Source organism: Microcaecilia unicolor, chromosome 5 (assembly GCF_901765095.1).
Source record: "Microcaecilia unicolor chromosome 5, aMicUni1.1, whole genome shotgun sequence".
In the NCBI taxonomy this organism is placed as follows: domain Eukaryota; kingdom Metazoa; phylum Chordata; class Amphibia; order Gymnophiona; family Siphonopidae; genus Microcaecilia; species Microcaecilia unicolor.
The window spans coordinates 349,659,205-349,681,721 of NC_044035.1; the positions used below are offsets into that span (position 1 = coordinate 349,659,205).

Genomic DNA, 22,517 nt, shown 5'->3' on the forward strand with positions numbered 1-22,517 from the left:
CTAGCTACCACGTACAGGGCTGATATAGCAAATGCAGTAGGAATTTTGAGCAGAAGGGTCAGCTCACCTACCAAATCAGATTGGACTGCAGTTAAAAGGATGGTAAGGTATTTAAAGGGTACCATTGATTGTAAATTAAAGATTTCAGCCAATAGTAATCCAAAACTAATATGTTACTGTGATTCAGATTGGGCAGGGGATCATTCTGATTATAAATCCACAAGTGGATATGTGTTTATGTATGGAAATGTACAAATTTCATGGGCCAGTCATAAACAAAGTATTGTGAGTTTGTCTTCTACAGAAGCTGAATACGTGGCTGTATCGGAAGCGTGCAGAGAACTGATGTGGATTGAAAAACTTTTGCTGGATTTCGGAATAGCTGAAAAAAGACCAATCCAGATAATGGAAGATAATCAGAGCTGCATCCGACTGTCACAGAATGACAAGGTTCAGTCACGCACCAAGCACATCGCAACGAAATACCACAACGTGCGAGAGTTGGCAAAAGAAGGGGTCATCAGTCTACACTATTGTCACACCAGTGAGATGACAGCTGACATCATGACCAAACCGTTACCCAGAGAACATTTTGTGAATCTGCGTATAAAGCTTGGACTTTGTATGAATAAATAATTGCATGACAGTTATGCATGAGAAGGGGTTTGTTGGAATGTATTGTATTTTTACATGCATTGACTGTCACCTATTATTTCTCTGTGATTACTCTGTGACCTCTGATGTGAATTACTTAGAGAGGTCACACAGCTATGCAACTTCCTGTGGGGGTTAGATGCAGCACATGCAGCACATGGAGCACATGGAGCTCATGTTCTCTCCTAACCTGAGAGGATCTATGGTGGTGTGAGCATCCATTACCATCTAAGCACATGGAAGGAGCTGATAATACAAATGTATAGTAATATGTATATATAAGCCTGTCTGATTATAATCTAACTACAAACTGTGAGTAAACAGATGTTTTGTTACTTCAACTTTAAAGTGACTCAGCAGTGAATTATTCAGGGGTGAATGAGAGAGAGATGAAGAAAGAAATTAACATTTCTAAAGCTGAAGCTGTGTGTACTAAAATCTGCTAATTATTTACTACAAATAATCCAACAAAAATGTGACGGGGTGGAGCGAGGGCGTGATAGGGGGGGGCGGAGTGAGGGTGTGAAAGGGGGCGGGGTGGGATGTGTGTTGGGGGCGGGGCATGTGTCCTTTTTGAGGGACAAAACATGGTAACACTACCCAGGTGCCATTATACAATAGACCCCTACAGTTCTAGAATTTTCCCTATATGTGTAGCTATTTACCCAGAGGTAAAAGAGCTTTCGGTAAATTGTCCACCTTCCCCACAGGTAGAAATTGCTTGCATTGTTCCACCTCTAGAGAATGCAACAAGGTGCACAGGATTGCATTTTCAAATTACATACAGAAAAAAAAAACAGATGCAAATCCCTGTCAGCATGTTCTCTCCAGGCTATTTTAAGTGAAAGTACAGACTTTCTCTTTCAGCCCTGGTGCAAAGTCCACAGGGAAAAGCACCTGTGGACTTTGGAAACCTGCAGACATTTGCAAATGATACACATTATCTAAGCACAATACGAAAAATAAAGCTGTCTGTCTTTAACTGGAGAGGCTGGCTTTGAACTGGTCAAGGAGAAACATATGGCTCGTGTGAGAATCCCGCTCCCGAGATGCTTTGGGGGAGGGGAGGGATCACTCTACGGAACAATCTTAAACCTAGGGATCTAGTAGCAACTCCATGGCTAGGCATCTAGATCCCTTTGAAATCAGCTTTCCAAATATGCTGTAAACCCCCATCAATAGCGAGCTTCTCTCCATTCTTAAGGCACCAACATTTCTTCAACACCTTCTTTTCATCCTAATTAGAAAAACAGGATATCTTATCCTAGCCAAAGGCATCTGCAATTACTGGCAACCACTGATTTTTCCTCAGTATTCCAGGCAGGAGATGGAAGCCATCTCATACAGGCAGAACAAAGGTGTGAGAATAGACATTTTTTATCGTTATCTGTCCGTCCAGTCTTTGCTGCAGGAACCGTAAGCCTTGTAGGGCAGCGAATAATTGGATCTTGGCTGGTTAATGTAATGATTTTGGGTGCCTGAGAGCTTTTCCTTTTCCGCCTGCTGAGATATCAGCCGCTGCACATTTTCCTGATCATTGAACGGGTTCCCGCCATATTCCAGACGAAGCCAAGTTCGATACTGAAAAGGAGAAAACAAGGACAGCACAGCGATTAGAATATAAATACGCCCAGGAGATAAAGATGTTAAACGTCTGAGCTGACGCCTCTGATCAGTGGCGTACCAAGGGGGGGGGGCGGTGGGGGTGGAAGTAACCTGTTCCGGGACAGAGGGAGCATGGAAATGAACTACGCTGACCGGCACGCGGCACCCCCCCCCCCCAGCGGTGTGCACCCGGGGGGGTTCTTTCACTGGGGTGGGGGTGTCCTTTCGCCGGGGGGGGGGGGGGGGTCGCTGCACCTGGGGGGCGGGGCGCATCGGCGATCTGCCCCGGGTGTCAGCCCCTCTAGGAACGCCACTGCCGCCGATTGAAGGCTGCCACTTTGAAAGTTTGGCTTTGTTGAAAACATCGCTGCAATTTAGACAACGGAATTCTTCTGCAAGAGCGGTTCTGCTCCATCCTGCTAATTAGTTCAAAGAGGAAGAGGAAGGGGTTAGGTAACCCTGCACTGCAGCCGCAGTCAAACAAGAAGGACGATCAAAGGTAAATGTGGGCGCTACGCCGGACTAGTGCCCGCATTTACCGGCGCCCCGATAATCACCGGACAAACGGCGCCCGAGAGAAGCAATAGCGCAGAGCTCGCTTAAATTGCATTTAAATGAGCTCTGCATGTATTCCGCCCCTATGACCAGAGAACAGCTTAGAGCTGGCATTAGGGTTAAGGCTCTGTTCACCCCCCCCCCCCACCCCCACCCCATCAGAGTCAGGCAGCACAGGCTGTCATTCTCAGTCCGAGCTTCTACTGTGTCCTGGGGGGGGGGGTCCATTGGACCCCGCCCAACACACTCCAAAAGGAAGGCCCTGGTGGCCTAGAGCCCCTCCCCCAAGCTCCCACACCCTCCCCCAGGGATGGTGACCGGGGGGCTGGAGGTCCGGTGGATCTCCAGCCCCCTAACCCCCCACACACACACCCAAAGAAACATACCTGATGGGCCCAGCCCCCCACCCCCGCTCTCCCTGATGGTCTAGTGGCCAACCCACCCCCCCCCCCCCCCAGGTACCTCCACGTTGGAGGAGGGAGTAGCACTTCCTCATCTTTTCAGTATCACCTTCAAAATGGCGGCACCCTGCCCTGCCCAGTGCATCTTGGGATGCACTGGGTGGGGCTTCATCCCTAATGTATAATCTGATCTAATCACATAAGGCCATTCAGAACACTTTATAATAAATTGAATTACAGTTTTATAACTACAAAACACACTATATTGATTCGTTTCAAAAGTATATGTAGGTTGGGAGGCGGGGATAGTGCTGGGCAGACTTATACAGTCTGTGCCAGAGCTGGTGGTGGGAGGCAGGGATACCGGTAGTGCTGGGCAGACTTATACGGTCTGTGCCAGAGCCGGTGGTGGGAGGCGGGGCTGGTGGTTGGGAGGCGGGGATAGTGCTGGGCAGACTTATACGGTCTGTGCCCTGAAGAGGACAGGTACAAATCAAGGTAAGGTATACACATATGAGTTTGTCTTGTTGGGCAGACTGGATGGACCATGCAGGTCTTTTTCTGCCGTCATCTACTATGTTACTATGTACAATTCCAAAGTAAAATCAATTCATGAACAATGCAGTTTCACAAATACCATTTACAAAACCCAAATCAATGGAATAGATTCAAATAAAATAAATTCTACTTTCCAGTCATCCACACAGGGTCACAGGCGCCAATGCAACACTAAAGTGCTGCTCAGGCTACGTGCTAATAACGCAGTGGGGGCATGTGAAACTTCCTCTCCTCCTTTCCTGGAACGAAACAAAGATGGACTGCTACATTTGAATAATAATAATAATAATAAAATTGTATCTCTAGCTCGCATAACTAAAACATTCTAAGCGGGGAACACAAGAAACATACAAAATAATGTATAACAATACAAACAGAACAACAGGAATTCTGGAAAGACTGTTACATTTGATCAGTTCTGGAAGGATTTCTACGTTTGACCAGTTCTGGAAAGGCTGCTACGTTTGATTAGTTCTGAAAGAATTGCTGTGTTTGATGGGTTCTGGAAGGGTTTCTACATTTGATCACTTCTGGAATGACTGCTATGCCCGATCAGTTCTAGAAGAATTGCTATGTTTGATCAGTTCTGGAAAACCTTTGGCCACTTTTGAGAGAACTGGGACCTTTCACCTTCCCCTTCTTATATAGGCTGTGATCACAGAGCACTGTGATTGCACAGTTGTATGGCCACAGGGTACCTGTGCTAAAGATTTACAATTAGAAACTCTGCTAAAGCAGGATAAATATCTTGCCCCGAGTTGCAGGAGTGACAATCAGGGGCGTAGCCAGACACCCAATTTTGGGTGGGCCTGGGCCCAAGATGGGTGGGCGGAAGAACTCCGCCTTGTCCCACAAGTGATTTGGTCTCTCCTTCTCTCGCCTGCATGTCATATGATCTCTAAAACATCCCCCTCCCCCATATACCTTTTAAATAGCAGATTTTCACTGGCAGCGAGCAGCAACTAATACACACTGCTCACGTTGGCCCCACACCTTTCCCTCTGATGCAACTTCCTGTTTCCACATAGGCGGGAATACGTCAGAGGGAAGGCTGTGGGGCTGGTGCGAGCAGTATGTATCAGTCGCTGCTCGCTGCAGGCAAAGATCTGCTAATTACAAGGTATGCAGGAGGGACAGTTGTTGGGTGTTTTCAGCTGGTGGGGCTTGGGGATCCCTGCCAGCCACATCATAGATGTGCTGCTACTGGGTGGCAGGGCCGTGCCAACACAGTAAGTGTGGTAAGCGCCGCAGGGGGGCGCCTGTCTTCAAGGGCGCTGCGCCGTCAAGTTGTATTTTAAAAAAAACCTTACTCCTCTGCTCCATCCCCAGTTCCCCAGCGCTTTAAATTTACCTCGCTCCGCCTCCGACGTCTGCGCAGTGTCAGTGAAAGCGCTGCCTGTCTGACGTCTCTCCACCAGCCTTCCCTTAACTCATTCGTTCCCTCTGTGTCCCGCCCTCAAGGAAATGACGTCAGAAGAAGGCGGGACACAGAGGGAACGAACAAGCGAAGGGAAGGCTGGTGGAGAGACGTCAGACAGGCAGCGCTTTCACTGACGTTGCGCAGACATCGGAGCCGGAGGCGGAGAGAGGTAAATTTAAAGCGCGGGGACGCACACGCCAACTGATGGTCTACAGGGGGGCGCCAACTGATGGTCTGCAGGGGGCGCCAGAGACCCTAGGCACGGCCCTGCTGGGTGGGCCTGAGCCCAAAGTAGATGGGCCTGGGCCCACCCTTGTCTACGCCTGTGACAATCATATCTTCACTTCTCTGCCCTAAACCACACTGCCAGGTCAAGCCTGGTGCCTCAGGCTAGGTCACGTGTACTGCAGCCCTGCATCCTAGGATGGTGCAGAGAGGGAACAGATCAGGTAGCAGCACTGGCAAAAGCAGTGCCGGCCCCTACTATTGAGTGACTGTGCTTTTCACATCTGGACCTGTTTTTCAGACCCCTTATGCCCCAACATTTCAAAATGACTGAGGGAGCCAAACATAAGGCAAATTATCCCTCTCTATGTCAGCCCTTACACCTATTTATTATCTGACACATTTATATCCCACATTATCCCATTTAGTTGCAGGCTCAATGTGGCTTACACAATACCGTAGAGGTAGGCTCCGGTTCAATAATACAAATACATAGTACAATAGTAAGCATGTAATAAACATCAGTATAAAACAACAAGGAAATAAAGAGAGGGAAGTTATAGACATCTAGTACGGTTCATATTTTGTTGTGTCACATGAAGTGAGAGGTTAATTTGGGTCAGGGGGATAGGCCTTCTTAAACAAGTTGGTTTTCAGTAGTTTCCTGAAGTTAAGATGGTTACGATTAGATCTCACGGTTTTGGGCAAAGCGTTCCACAGTTGTGTACTTATGTAAGAAAAGCTGGCTGCATAAGTAGATTTGTATCTAAGTCCATTGCAGTCTGGATAATGCAGATTTAAATAAGTTCGTGATAGGCTGGTACTGTTTCTGGGTGGCAGTTTTATGAGGTCCAACATGTATCCAGGAACTTCACCATAAATAATCCTGTGTACAAGAGTGCAAACCTTAAAGGCAATACGTTCCTTGGTGGGAAGCCAATGCAGTTTTTCCCGAAGTGGTTTGGCACTTTCAAATTTTGATTTTTCCGAATATCAGTCTGGCTACTGTGTTCTGTGCGGTCTGAAGCTTCTTTGTTAATTGTTCTTTGCAACCTGCATAGATTCCATTGCAGTAATCTAAATGGCTTAGTACCATAAATTGTATTAGGTTGCGAAATACGTGTCGTGGGAAGAAATGTTTTATGCGTTTGAGTTTCCACATTGAGTGGAACATTTTCTTTGTAGTGGAATTTACTTGACTTTCAAGTGTCAGATTGTGGTCAATAAAGACGCCAAGCAGTTTTAGGCTATCCGATATTGGAAGAGAGTAGTTTGGGATGTTTAAGGTTGAAGGTTTATACTTATTGTGTTTTGAGGAAAGGATAAGACAAATATGCAAATAATGCTCTACAATTATGCCCCGAGCATGCCCTCCCCCCCCCCCCCCCCCGCATCCCTCTGCATCCTCCCCAAGGGCTACCCCCTCCCCCCCCCCCCCAGCAAAGGCTGCTGCCCGGCATAGTCTGCGCCTGGCTGGGCTCACTGCTTCCCTACTATGGGGCCCTTTTACTAAGCCACGTAAGCTTCTACGCATGCCCAACACGTGCCAATTCCGAGTTACAAGTTCCAGTACCAATGTCTTCTGTCCTCATGTTCCTTATGGACAACAGTATTAGAAAGTTTGGATGACTCACTAGCAACCACTGCACAAGAAAAAGCATTACACATTGTGAATCGCTGATCGAGAGTACATAAGCACATAAGCACCGCCATACTAGGAAAAGTCCAAGGGTCCATCAAGCCCAACATCCCGTCTCCGACAGCGGCCAACCCAGGCTTCAAGAACCTGGGACCCCCCCCCCCCCCCCCCCCCCCCACCCCAAAAAAAAAATAATTTTTAATAATGTTCAATGGACTTTTCCTTCAGGAATCTGTCCAAACCCCCCTTAAACTCGGTAAGGCCAACCGCTGCCACCACATTCTCCGGCAACGAGTTCCAGCGTCTAACTACGCGCTGAGTAAAGAAAAACTTTCTCCTATTTGTTTTAAATCTACCACATACTAATTTCATCTTGTGTCCCCTGGTTCTATTATTGTTTGAAAGTGTAAACAAACGCTTCACATCTGTCCGCTCTATTCCGCTCATTATCTTGTAGACTTCTATCATATCACCCCTCAGTCGCCTTTTCTCCAAGCTGAAGAGCCCTAACCTTCTTAGCCTTTCCTCATAGGGAAGTCGTTCCATCCCTTTTATCATTTTCATCGCCCTTCTCTGCACCTTCTCCAATTCCTTTATATCTTTTTTGAGAACCATCATAGCTTTAAGATAAGTGACATTTTTGATGTTTTTGGACCATCTATTTTCTCAAGAAATTTGAACAGAAGATATTCATATATTAGGAAGGAAGAGTTGGAATGTGGTGCTATGATGTAGGATTGGTGCTATTACATCCATCGATGACGCTGCTCTGTGTAATGCATCAAAAAAACCAGAGCACTTATCACGTTCATAATTTTTATTATTTTAGGTTTTTGGGGGGTTTTTTTACGTTATTTGGAAGTTTCTGGATTGTTTCATCAGAGTTAAAATTTAATGCCAAGAAGTGCAGACTGATGCACTTGGGGTGCAGAAACCCAAAAGAGAGATACCGGATAGGAGGGGAGAGATTAGTAAACTCAACTCAAGAGAGAGAGACCTTGGGGTGTTGGTGTCTGAGGATCTAAAGGTGAAGAAACAATGCGACAGCCGTGGCCACAAGGATGCTGGGCTGAATAGAGAGTGGCATAACCAACAGAAGAAAGGAGGTGTTGATGCCCCTCTACAAGTCGTTGGTGAGGCCCCACTTGGAGTACTGTGTTCAGTTTTGGAGGCCGTATCTTGCTAAAGATGTAAAAAGACTGGAAGCGGTGCAAAGAAAAGCTACGAAAATGGTATGGGATTTGCGTTGCAAACCGTACGAGGAGAGACTTGCTGACCTGAACATGTATACCTTGGAAGAAAGGAAAAACGGGGGTGACATGATACCGACATTCAAATATTTGAAACGTGTTAATCTGCAAGCAAACCTTTTTCGGAGACAGGAAGGCGGTAGAACTAGAGGACATGAATTGAGGTTGAAGGGGGGACAGGCTCAGGACTAATGTCAGGAAGTATTTTTTTATGGAGAGGGTGATGGATATGTGGAATGCCCTCCCACGGGAGGTGGTGGAGATGAAAACAGTAATGGAATTCAAACACGTGTGGGATAAACACAAAGGAATCCTGTTTAGAAGGAATGGATCCACAAAATCTTAGAGGAGATTGGGTGGCAACGCCAGTTATTAGGAAGCAAAACCGGTGCTGGGTAGACTTCTACGGTCTACGCCATAGGAGCCAACTTTCAAAATGATTGGGGGTGCTGAATTATTATTATTTTTTTTTTTACAGGTGGTGCATTCCCTCTTCCCCGTCCCCCTCTCTCTCCCCCCTCTCTCCCTCCATCCCCATCCTCTCCTCCCTCCCCTCTCTCCCTCCCTCCCCATCCCCCTCCCCCTCCCCGTCCTCTCCTCCCTCTCCCCTACCCCTCCCCCCTCCCCCATCCTCTCCTCCCTCTCCCCCTCCCTCTCCTCCGAGTTCCAGGCCTGCCCTCCCTCCGAGTTTCAGGCCCCCCTCCCTACGAGTTCCAGACCCCCCCTCCCTCCAAGTTCCAGGCCCCCCTCTCTCCCTCTGAGTTCCAACCCCAGCCCGACCTCTTCTCCCACAACAGTCCTCCGCCGGTCCACCCTCGCCTTCCTACATGCCGCCCAGAATTGTAAAAGTCATCTTTCCTCTGGGTCCCGGCAGCAGCAGTGAAAGACGAGCAGGCTCGGCGCTTCAGCCTTCCCTTCTCTCATCTCAGTTCTGGTCTCGCCCTCATTTCCTGTTTCTGCAAGGGCGGGACTAATGCATGGCCCCCCCCCCTCAGCCTCTCTCCCCGGCTATAGCCAGCTCTGCAATTTGGGGGGGTGCGCAGAGGGGGACGGGGGGCGCAGAGAGGGACAGGGGGGGGTGCAGAGGGGGACCGGGGAGAGAGTCTGTTGTTAAACATTTACCAGTACACCACTGATCACATACTATGTTTATCTTGTTGGGCAGACTGGATGGACCATTCAGGTCTTTATCTGCCATCATTTACTGTGTTACTATGTTATTCTTTGGGGTTCTACATGGAATGTTGCTACTAATTGGGATTCCGGAATCTTGTAACTCTTTAGGATTCCAGAATCTTCAGAACTTTTAGTACAAGAACAGTGCTGAGCAGACTTTTTTGGTCTGTGCCCTGAGAAAGGCAGGGACAAATCAAACTGGGGTATACATATAAAGTATCACATACCATGTAAAATGAGTTTATCTTGTTGGGCAGACTGGATGGACCGTACAGGTCTTTATCTGCCGTCATTTACTATGTTACTATGGTTAGTGTAGTGGGCTAAGATCCTGGGGAACTAGATTCAATTCCCTCTACAGCTCCTTGTGACTCTGGGTTAGTTATTTAACTCTCCGCTACCCCAGGTATGAAAACCCACCAGGGACAAGGAAAGTACCTGCATTTAATAAATGTAAACCACAGAAAGGCAGTATATCAAATCCATGACCCTTTATGAGAGAAGGTGGGCTGTGTGTGTGTCAGATGTGTCATGACTTCGCTACTCGGTATCTATGACGCTGGTGTTATAAAACCAGAGTCAGAATGTGAGACAGCACCTCTGGGACGATTTTGGACAAATTCCCATGGCAGATTTCATTCTGTCACAAGGGTTTGTGTTCAGTTTCTCAAAAATTTCATTCATCAGCAGGGCAGTCTTGTGATGTCTGTTTGTTTGGGGTTTTTTTTTTTCCCAAGGAGCCTTGTGTTTTATGTTTTTCTCTCTCTCTCTCTCTCTGTCTCTTTGCTCGGTGTTACTTCCACATTTCTGGTCAGTGTGATGTAATTCTGGGTTTTCTCACAACCTTCTAGTATTAGGCTCTATTTAACAAGTTTATAACACCCCAGCTTAGCTAGAGGTGTCACTGCTCTGTTTATTGAAGAAAGCCTGGCCTATTTTCAGAATTTAGAGGGATGAGAGACCTTCTTGGTAAAGGAAAGGGTTCACTCTGTGCCACGTGGTCATTCACATTTGATTTCTCAGTTTGCCTGCCCTGGTGTTTTTGAGTATTTTCTCGGGCCTTCACTGACTATTTAAGCAGGCCCCTTCAGAGATCATGAGTTAAATAGTTTGGGGATAACATTTGACCCACAATACAAAACGTTCTAAATATGAAGGATTCACTCTCATTATTCTTGATAATCCTAAAATCCGCTTCGCCATCCCTCTCTCTCCCATGACTCTTATAAACCCTCACTAGACGTAGGTATTTCTAGTGCTTTTCAAACAATACTGGAAAAACTCCAGGTATCTGAATGATACATTTTGATGGCGTAGTCTTTGTCAAATATACAAGTTTAAATTAAAGGTTTCAGAAAAAAAAACCAAATCTATATAAGAAAAGTAGACAACTTTGGCTTCCTGTACATACCTTCATATCGAACATTTGACCCCCCCCCTCCCCTTTTTACAAAGCCACGCTAGCGGCTGCCGCACATTACCGCGCCGGCAGCCGCTAGTGTGGCTTTGTAAAAAAAGGGGGGGTTAATTTTTCCACTGAGAAACATAGCAGATTTGATACTTCCCTCACCCGTAACTGTCTTGTCTGTCTGTATTATTTAGATTGTAAGCTCTTTGGAGCAGGGACTGTCTCTTTGTATCAGGTGTTCAGCGCTGCGTGCGTCTGGTAGCGCTATACAAATGCTAATAATAATAATAATTTCTATAGCTCATAGCCAGCCCTTCCCTTAGTTTTGTTGTAAGCTTATCCTCTTTACTTTCCATTTATGTTGCTGTAAAATTCTACATCTTTTCAATAAAAATCTCTGAACTAAAAAAAAAAAAAATTTCTCACAATGGAACCTGGTCTCAGGTTGGCAGCACAAGAGTTGCCATCTGACTCCATGTCATAAAGAAACAGACTAATCCAGGCCTGGTTTTATTCTACTGTCTGCATCAAGGAGGTTAGATTGAGATACTCCCCCACTGCTACCTCCCGGCTCCGTTCCTTCTATCTCGCTGCTCCCTATGCCTGGAATAGACTCCCTGAGCCTCTGGCTGTCTTCAAGTCTAGGCTTAAAGCCCACCTCTTTGCTACTGCTTTCCACTCCTAATCATGACTCTCTTACTCAACACCCTCACTTATCACCCCTACCACTGCAATTTCCCCACCCCTAGCTGTCTGTTCGTCTGTCCAATTTAGATTGTAAGCTCTGTTGAGCAGGGACTGTCTTTTCATGTTCATTTGTACAGCGCTGCGTAAGTCTAGTAGCGCTATAGAAATGTTTAATAGTAGTAGTAGTAGTAGTAGTAGTAGTAGTAGAACAGAAGACAGTACTATCTAACATAGTAACATAGTAGATGACGGCAGAAAAAGACCTGCATGGTCCATCCAGTCTGCCCAAGACAAACTCATATGTGTATACCTTACCTTGAATTTGTACCTGTCCTTTTCAGGGCACAGACCATATAAGTCTGCCCAGCAGTATTTCCCGCCTCCCAACCACCAGTCCCGCCTCCCATCACCGGCTCTGGTACAGACCGTATAAGTCTGCCCTCCCCTATCCTCGCCTCCCAACCACCACCCCCTCTTCCCCCCAACTGCTCCGCCACCCAATTTCAGCTAAGCTTCTGAGGATCCATTCCTTCTGCACAGAATTCCTCTATGCATATCCCACGCATGTTTGAACTCCGTTACCGTTTTCATCTCCACCACCTCCCGCAGGAGGGCATTCCAAGCATCCACCACCCTCTCCGTGAAAAAATACTTCCTGATATCTTTCCTGAGTCTGCCCCCCTTCAATCTCATTTCATGTCCTCTCGTTCTACCGCCTTCCCATCTCCGGAAAAGATTCGTTTGCGGATTAATACCTTTCAAATATTTGAACGTCTGTATCATATCACCCCTGTTCCTCCTTTCCTCCAGGGTGTACATGTTCAGGTCAGCAAGCCTCTCTTCATACGTCTTGGAACGTAAATCCCATACCATCCTCGTAGCTTTTCTTTGCACCGCTTCCATTTTTTTAACATCCTTCGCAAGATACGGCCTCCAAAACTGAACACAATACTCCAGGTGGGGCCTCACCAACGTCTTATACAGGGGCATTAAAACCTCATTATATGGGTTGAACCAGTAGGCGGAGCTTGCTGGCAGTAGGTGGAGATTGCCAACTCACTGGGTTCACCCAAAACAATACCAAACACTATTGAAAACAAAAGTAAAAGATTATTAGAAATAACGACTGCCTATGTGTGGTCCAGATTTTTTTTTAGCTTATTTGAAAGCTTCCCATATGTAGATATAAATATCATAGTATAAGGGGAGTGGGAAGTGGACCAATGACTCCAGGGAAACGGGATACAGGTCTACAAGGTACCACTTTAATCAATGACTCCAGGAGTCTAAAATAATAATAACAACAACAATCAATTAGAAAATATAAATGTAAATAAATGTGAACATATAAATAAAAATAAAACCAACATACACATTTACATAAAAAGTATACGCAAAAATGTTGGAATAAATATATATCGTGTGGACATGAAAAATATGAAAACATATATATGTACACTGCTACTACTACTACTACTATTTAGCATTTCTATAGCGCTACAAGGCATACGCAGCGCTGCACAAACATAGAAGAAAGACAGTCCCTGCTCAAAGAGCTATGTAACAAAAGTGAGCCAAGTATAGGACAATCAAGCCATTGTGACATCACTGATGAGGTTGGCTCTTATTGGTGGCCTGAGGCATTATGACATCACAATATTAGCTCTGGTTACAAGAGACTACTACTACTACTATTTATCACTTCTATAGCGCTACAAGGCATACGCAGCGCTGCACAAACATAGAAGAAAGACAGTCCCTGCTCAAAGAGCTTACAATCTAATAGACAAAAAATAAATAAAGTAAGCAAATCAAATCAATTAATGTGAACAGGAAGGAAGAGAGGAGGGTAGGTGGAGGCGAGTGGTTACAAGTGGTCATGAGTCAAAAGCAATGTTAAAGAGGTGGGCTTTCAGTCTAGATTTAAAGGTGGCCAAGGATGGGGCAAGACGTAGGGGCTCAGGAAGTTTATTCCAGGCGTAGGGTGCAGCGAGACAGAAGGCGCGAAGTCTGGAGTTGGCAGTAGTGGAGAAGGGAACAGATAAGAAGGATTTATCCATGGAGCGGAGTGCACGGGAAGGGGTGTAGGGAAGGACGAGTGTGGAGAGATACTGGGGAACAGCAGAGTGAATACATTTATAGGTTAGTAGAAGAAGTTTGAACAGGATGCGAAAATGGATAGGGAGCCAGTGAAGGGTCTTGAGGAGAGGGGTAGTATGAGTAAAGCGACCCTGGCAGAAGATGAGACGGGCAGCAGAGTTTTGAACTGACTGGAGAGGGGAGAGGTGACTAAGTGGGAGGCCAGCAAGAAGCAGATTGCAGTAGTCTAAACGAGAGGTGACAAGGGTGTGGATGAGGGTTTTGGTAGAGTGCTCGGAAAGAAAGGGGCGGATTTTACGGATGTTGTAAAGAAAGAAACGACAGGTCTTGGCGGTCTGCTGACTATGAGCAGAGAAGGAGAGAGAAGAGTCAAAGATGACCCCAAGGTTTCGAGCTGAGGAGACAGGGAGAATGAGAGAGCCATCAACAGAAATAGAAAACGGGGGGAGCAGGGAGGTGGGTTTGGGGGGGAAAATGAGAAGCTCGGTTTTGGTCATATTTAATTTCAGGTGGCGTTGAGACATCCAGGCAGCAATGTCAGACAAGCACGCTGAAACTTTGGTTTGGATGCAAGGTGAGATATCAGGGGTAGAAAGGTAGATTTGGGAGTCATCAGCATAGAGATGGTAGGAAAAGCCATGGGATGAGATTAATGAACCAAGGGAAGAAGTGTAGATAGAAAAGAGTACACTGATCCTGCAAATATATATACAAAGATATATATAAATATACATGTATATCAATTATAAAAATATAAATGGAAATATAATAATATACATTGTTATCATTATACATACATATATATGCGTACTTTGAGTGTGTAAATAGAAACAGTATGATATGGATTATTCACAATCAGATAAATGAATATATATAAAAAGATGTAAATCTTACATAATGCAGATATAAAAACAAAATAAAAAATAACATGGAAACAATTTGTACAAATTGAGAAGTACATGATAAATATATGTATCTATAAACAAACTATATGAAATATATATAAAAACGAATAGAGGAACTCTATATTCGTAATACGTGTATAGACAATGATTAAAAAAAACTGTGTGACAAAGATGTGGAAGCAATAATGAACAGACTTGTGGTCTACGCCATAAAATAAGCATCTGTCAAAAATATACATATATAATAAAAATATAGTTAAAACTGGAAAAGCTGTGCGTGTACCAGAGAAGCCACATTTATAATACATGTTGGTTTTATTTTTATTTATACGTTCACATTTACTTACATTTATATTTTCTAATTGATTGTTATTATTATTTTAGACTCCTGGAGTCATTGATTAAAGTGGTACCTTGTAGACCTGTTTCCCGTTTCCCTGGAGTCATTGGTCCACTTCCCACTCCCCTTATCTAGCTATATAATTCACAACCCCAACGTTCTAAATGAAGCCACCACCGGAAGCTGAGGCGTCAAGATCAGTGTGTGCCCCGCCCTCGCGTCACTACGTGATGACGACGAGGGCGGAGCACTGACACTGGGACGAAACAGAGCGCCAGCAGCAATGAAGACAGAACCGCTCACTTACACTGCAGCGCCGACAACACGAACAGCGCTGACAGAAGAAATCCATTTTGATGCCCAGGCTCCTGCTCTCCTTATGTGAGTCACCCCCCTCCCCCAAAACAAGCTAGCGCCCGTTTCGTTGCTCTGAGAAACGGACCTTCTTTACTAGTACTACTATATTTCCGTGGGAGTTAGCGTTCATCCACTTAGGTGGATCACCTCCTCCTTGATATAAATATCATGAAATCAAAACTGCATATCAGTAAAACAGCTTCAAAACTTATTGTAGCTGGTGGAAACAGCACTCATAAAGTCTGTATTTTGTGCTCATTTTTCTACACTGTTCTATGCAATAAAGTAATACATGGCCAACTTTCAGTGAGGATATCCTGTTTACTGTTGTAATCTGCCTTGGAAAGCCTGGGGTTATAAACATTGGAAGTAAAATTAAACTCTCCTTTCATTGGGGCACATGGAATCACATCTTCACCTCTTTTGTACAAATGGATTATTCTGTTTTGAGCATGTTTCAGAGACAAGTAGTTTTCATAAGTCAAAATAATAAAAATAAATATTTTTTTCATGCAGATCTCTTTTTTGTTTAAATATAACTAAATGGGCTTTAAACCCCTAATGCAGTCCATTGTTTTTCTTATATTTTGTCCTTGAGATGACTTACACTGTGCCAAAACTGGAAATACAGTGAGACAGAATAATAGAATTCAGTAACATCCAAAACTTATTAACTATATAACAGAACTGGAAAATGTTGGCACATTTATTTTTATTATTTAAATTTTCCAATATATCACCACATAAAGTGAATATGCAATCGGCATTATTTAACATTAGGAAACAAAAATGATAAGTATATATCTTTACAGCCCATTTGTCCACAAGTTAAAGAAATTTGATTCCAAGATTAAGGAAATTAAAAAAGAAAAAAGATACAAAAATTAATAAGCAATAGATGCTTCCTCTGGTTCAGACCCCAGCCTGCTAAATTAGGGAAGGATTACTATATTCACATCAACTCTTGCATCAATAAACTCTTTCAACTGTTTTGGATCTTCAAACTGAAAATGTTTACCCTCAAGCACCACATTACAAAAACAAGGAAATCGCAAAACAAAATTTGCTCCCAATGCCACCACCCTGGGGCGAAGTTCCAAAAAGGCCCTTCGTCTCATCTGTGTAGGCCGTGAGAGATCTGGAAAGATACGGACCTTTGAGCCCAAAAACAGATTTTCTAAGTGTCTCAACGAAAGCCGTAGTATGGCATTCCTATCAGGCTCCAACGCGAAAGTGGCAAGCAGAGTTAACCTCTGAGTAACTATTTCTAATGAGCTTTCTAGGAATGAGGTAAGATTCATTCCCTCCCCTATTACGGGGGGATTTCCCACCACCACTCCAGTACTCCCGATGTAATAAGCCCGTGTAATGGGAGGGAGGGAGTCCTTATCCATTCCCAGGATGTCCACCAAATATTTTTTAACCATCTCCAAAGGAGAAATTAACGGCGATTCGGGAAAATTAAGAAACCTAAGGTTAAGTCTTTTAGTCTGATTTTCAAGGTATTCAAGTCGTTTATGTAGGAAATTATTGTCTTTAACCAAAGCTGTTTCTATAGATCCCATTTCTTGAATTTTGATATCCACACGTTCCAATTTCTGGGTTTGCTGTGCAGTCACTTGTGCTTGAAGCAGGGCAGCCTCAGAAAGAACTTCAATATCAGAAGAATTCTGCTTTAAAGTAGTTTGCATAGAGGTTTGGATATTGTAAACCATATCCCATAGTGACTCCAGCGTCACAATTGCTGTTCTAATCACTCCACTAGCCACAGGAGGAGATTGAGGTAGACTATCAGCCCGAGCTAACTTGGAAACAATAGCTTGAGGCAATACCTTTGAAGCCTGTTGTAGTAATGTTTCCCGAAGTTGAGAATCTATCTCCGTTGCTGCAGTCACACCCTCAGACAGGACCAGCTGAGCCACTTCGGCGTCTGTCTCTGTTTGAACAGCCAGCAACTCTCTTCCAGGCTGGGGAGGTGCAATTCGCTCCACAGGGCTCAAGGAAGCCCCGTTTCCAATCGACTCCGAAGGGCCGAGAGCTGCAGTGGGGGTCGAAGTTCCCTGAGGACCCGGTTGCTGCCTGGGAAATTGCAGGGTTGTTTGTTTCATCGTCGAGGAGGTCACAGGAACCGAAGGAAATTCCTTTACCTTCCCCCTCCGCTTCCCCATGGTTAACGAGGCTACAGAGGCACCGAGAGAAACTCACAAACACAGCAGCCTCCAGGAGCAAACACAGGTGCGTCTATTCACAGCGCCATCTTGGAATCAGCGCACATTTAGACTGACTCTAGACTTCTGTATGAAGGTAACTCTGCCCTCATTATTTAATATCTTTCTTTTAAACAGTAGTAATAAACAATATTAAGTGCATTTTATAATATACTACTGCATTCCACAAAACAAAAGGAGCAAGTTCCCACAAACCATCTTTCTCTACATTTTGATCTAGGCACAGGAAAAAATATATATATTTTAAATGCTCCCAGCTTTCAATGTTTCATGTGGGATATAACTGTCATAAATAATTAAGGGATGCTTTTACTAAGGCGCACTGAAAAATGGCTTGCGGGTAGTGTAGGCACAGGTTTTGGGCATGCACCGATCCATTGTTCAGCGTGCCTGTAAAAAAGGTCTTTTAAAAATGTTTGCCGAAAATGGACGTGCGGCAAAATCAAAATCAAAGCGGGTCCATTTTGGGTCTGCGACATTACCGCCAGCCATTGACCTAGCGGTAAAGTCTCATGAGGTAACCAGGCAGTCATGACCTACGCGCCTGAAATACCACTTTGCGGGTGTCCAATACATGCGTCCATTGGAGCCGACTCTGTGGGTGCTGTGGGTGCTTGAGCACCCGCAATATTGAGAAAATTCCTTGTATGTGTCCAAGGAGGGGTTATTTTCATTGGGCTTAGCATCCCCAATAATTTTGAAAAGTTGGCTCCTATGCATGCGTCTGAAAATAAAAATTATTTTTCAGCTTCGCCTATCGGATGCACACCAAAAATGAAATTACCGCAAGAGTCGTGCGGTAGCTGTGCGGTAACTCCATTTTGGTGCATGTTGGGCGTGCGTAGATTCTTACGCAGCTTAGTAAAAGGGCCCCTAAATACATAAATAGATAGAAACTCTGAATGTTGAGCACCTGATTCTCATAACATGATGCCTGTTTTAGTGGCCCTTTACCAGGAGAAAAAAATCTCTGCACGAATACAACACATGCTAGGGTGTCCCTATAACCAGTACCTCCAAATGACAGACTGATTATGATTTATAACAAACTAGTAAAAAAGGCCCGTTTCTGTCAGAAATGAAACGGGCGCTAGCAAGGTTTTCCTCGGAGTGTATGTTTGAGAGAGAGTGTGTGTGAGAGATGTAGAGTGTGATAGACAGAGAGTGTGTCAGAGAGAGTGTATGTGAGAGTGAGAGAGTGAGTGAGTGCCCCCTCCCTTTATGGTCTGAGGTCCCCCTTCCACCCCCACCTTTCTGGTCTTCAGACTCCCCTCACCCCCTCCCTCCAGCCACCCCTGTCCACCGACCCTCCTCTCCCCCTGCCCCCCCTGCAGCCACTCACGTCCACCGACCCTCCCCTCCCATTGCCCCCCCTGCAGCCACCCATGTCCACCGACCCTCCTCTCCCCTGCTCCCCTCCAGCCACCTGTGTCCTGCGACCCTCCTCTCACCCTGCCCCCCTTGCAGCCACCCATGGCCAGCGACCCTGCTCTCCCCCTGCCCCCCTCCAGCCACCCATGTCCAGCGACCCTGCTCTCTCACTTGCCCCTCTTTCATCCACCCAGGTTATGTAACAAAATCTTCGGGGCAGGCAGGAAAGATCCACGTTCCTGCCTGCCCGCTGGTGGCCGAGACTTCCAATGGCGGTCTCGCAAGACTTCTACTGAAGTCTTGGAGGCCGCCCTTGTAAGTATTGGCGGCCATTTTGAACAACAATCCGGCAGCGGGGCAGCGCCAGCACCAGCAGCAAGCAGGCAGGACCGGGGATGTTTCCTGCCTGCCCCGAAGAATTCGTTACACAACACGGGTGGATGAAGGATGGGCAGGTGAGAGAGCAGGTTCGCTGGACATGGGTGGCTGGAGGGTGGGGGGCAGGGGGGGAAGAGGGTCGTTGTACATGGGTGGCTGCAGGGGGGGCAGAGGGAGAGGAAGGTCACCGCTGGACATGGGTGGCTGCAGGGGGGGAGGGGAGGGTCGCAGGACATGGGTGGCTGCAGGGGGGGCAGGGGAGAGGAGGGTCGTTGTTTGATGCTCCGCTCCCTGCCACTTGCTCTGCTCCCACTTGCTCCGCTCCCTGCCACTTGGAATCAGCTGTTAGTGACGTCAGCCTGGCTACAGAGCCTAGCTCAAGAAGGAGGCACGGACACAGGCAGTTCCCGATTAGAACGTTGGTGGTGAGAATTCTTATATAGGATTACTATTCTACCTATGAAAAGTTATTCCGTTTTTATACTTCCTCTGTGTACATACGTATGCTACACAAGCCGGCATGTTTGAAAATATAAGTGAGATTAAATAAAAATGCTACCAACCAACAAGAATGACAACGTACATTTTGTGTTATCATTGCAAGTAGTATACCATATTCTATAATAACTTACTCCCAAGGATTATCGTATGTATTGACCAGGACCTCCAATGCTATCCTTTGTTTGTCAAACTGACCTCAACACCTCCACCCCTGGTCTATCACCAACTGGTGAAACAGAACCTTTATATAAAGGATACCAGGGATTCTGTGGGGTTATTTCTTATCATAGGTCTTAATGCCCAATTATTATACTTTGTACCCTGCCAAAAAACTGCTTGGTTTGCATTGGCTGACTTTGATCAACACATACTATTACATCTTTCATCAAAGTATCCTAACCACACTGCTTATAAACGTAATCCATATCACAATACCCTCATTTTATGTTACTTATACCTATCCAAATTCTCCCCTCAGTCCCATGTATAGTGCACTTAACTGAGTTCTTTATTCTTCTCCAGCCGGCTGGTAAACGTACTCCTATAATTCCAGCCTTGTCTCCTGGTCATGAGCTCATGAGGTATGCGATAATGCTTTCTCTGGTATGAGTATATACGGATCACTTCATCACTCCGTTCCTTCCTTTCTCTTTGCTTTATATTTCAACTTAATTTTCCGACAAGCACGTCTTGTTTCGCGATATCCATCGCTGCTTCAGGAACTTTTTTACTCTGATACTCTAATTTCCTACTTTCAATTCCGATGTTACGGCGCACAAGATGGCCGCGGTTTTTCAATGACGCCCTCAGGAACCTCATCCAATCGCCTTGTTCCTTTTATTTAAAGGGGCAGTTAGTAGAACGCCTTCCATTCTACATTCTTATTCAATCCCCTGGGCATGGTTGTTTTAAATTGGTAAATCAATCGTTGTTCCCGCTGCCAAAGTTGTTGTTTAATGTCCCCCCCTCTCTTTCCCTTACTGATCACTTCCAACACAATAAACTGCATTTGCTCAAAAGAATGGCCCTCCTCTACACAGTGTTGTGCCATAGGTGCCTCCGGTTTTTTATGTACTATTCCATGTTTATGTTCTATAATTCGTGTTTTAAATTTTCTTGAAGTGTGTCCTATATAAATCTTACTACAAGGGCACCTACTTGCATACACTACATTCTCTGTCTCACAATTTGATTGGCCTCTCACTTTGATCACTTGTTGCCCATGCTCCCATTCTAAAATAGATCCTTCTATAATATTTGGACAAATACTGCATCTACCACATTTCTTGTGTATTCCTATAATTGTCTGCCCTTTAGTCCACACGTCTGATCTACAAAGAGTGTCCTGCAAGTTCGTATTTCTCTTGTATGACACCATCAATCTTTTATCCTTAAATTCATTCTGTGTTTGAAGTATACCCCAATGTTTTTTCAATATTTTAGTTATCTTGTCTGATTCTCTTGTGTATTTCAATATGCAATTAATTTGCGGTTCAATTACTTTCTCTCTAGACCGCAGTAGCCATTCTCTATCATTGAACCTTGCTCGTTTCTGAGCTTGTTTTATCTCCTTGTTGGGGTAACCCCTTTCCTTGAATTTATTTTTCAATACCTCTGATTTTTCCACGTACTTCTGAGTGGAATCACATATCCTCCAGACATATGGTAACCCTAGCTAATAGGAAAATTAGTGCATGGCCATTAATTAAAAAAAATAGCAGCCATTTTACGCATGCGGTAAAAATGGCCTTAGCGCGTGGGAATGGCCTGCGTAAACATGCACTAAGGCCACTCTTTACTGCAGTTTGATAAAAAGGCCCCTAAGTTTTCAGCTTAAAATTCATCTTAATTTAGGGGTTTAAAAGTTATGCTTATAAATTTAGGCCTCCCACTCATTTGTCTAAATTTATGAACCTGGTGCTGAAAATCAGTGCTAACTTCATTTTTCCCCCTCACTTTAAGTCTACCCTTGTTCCCACTCACATTTTTTTGCTCCTAAATTTAGGAGTTTAATGACATTTTGAGTATAGAGTTATGCACTGACTCAGCCCTAGTAAATTTTCAGGGGCCCTTTTACTAGGCTGCTTCTAATATACCTAAAAAATATTTTACTATGTATTTTTGCCTCCAACACAATCTTCTTTTCAAAGTCCCTCTTTGCCTTCCTTATCAGAGCTTTGCATTTGACTTGCCACTCTTTATGCTGTTTCCTATTATTATCAGTTAGATCCTTCTTCCCTTTTCTGAATAATTTTCTTTTAGCTCTAATAGCTTCCTTCACCTCACTTTTTAACCATGCCAGCTGTCGACTGCCCTACCTTCCTCCTTTTTTAATACAAGGAATATATCTGGTCTGGGCTTCCAAGATGGTATTTTTGAACAGCATCCACGCCTGATATAAATTTTTGACCTTTGCAGCTGCTCCTCTAAGGTTTTTGTTTGTTTGTTTTTACCGTTTTCCTCATTTTATCATAGTCTCCTTTTTGAAGGTTAAATGCTAACATATTGAATTTCCTGGGTGTCTCTATCATTACCGTGCAGTGGCGTAGCTACGTGGGGCCAGGGGGGCCTGGGACCCCCTGCCAACGACCCTCTCAACCCCCCCTCCCGCCGTCAACCCTCATCCGCCATCGCCGTGGGCTACCTTTGCTGGTGGGGGACCCCAATCCCCGCCAGCCGAGGAGGTCGTCTTCTTCCCGCAAAGGTTTCGTTTGCTTTCTGACGTTCTGCACGTTGTACGTGCAGGACGTCAGACTCAC

At 45.0% G+C, this 22,517-nt stretch overlaps 1 protein-coding gene across 2 annotated transcripts in view; it reads right to left on the bottom strand.

Annotated features, from left to right (window-relative positions):
- Positions 1-1,321: 1,321 nt before the first annotated feature.
- Positions 1,322-22,517, bottom strand: part of LOC115470922 (dual specificity protein phosphatase 22-A-like) — a 120,722-nt gene continuing 99,526 nt past the window's right edge. For both annotated transcript variants that reach the window (XM_030204543.1, XM_030204544.1), the window contains one exon: positions 1,322-2,235. In XM_030204543.1, coding sequence (XP_030060403.1) covers positions 2,038-2,235 — 198 coding nt within the window. In that variant the 3' untranslated portion in view covers positions 1,322-2,037. The remainder of the gene's footprint in view (positions 2,236-22,517) is intronic.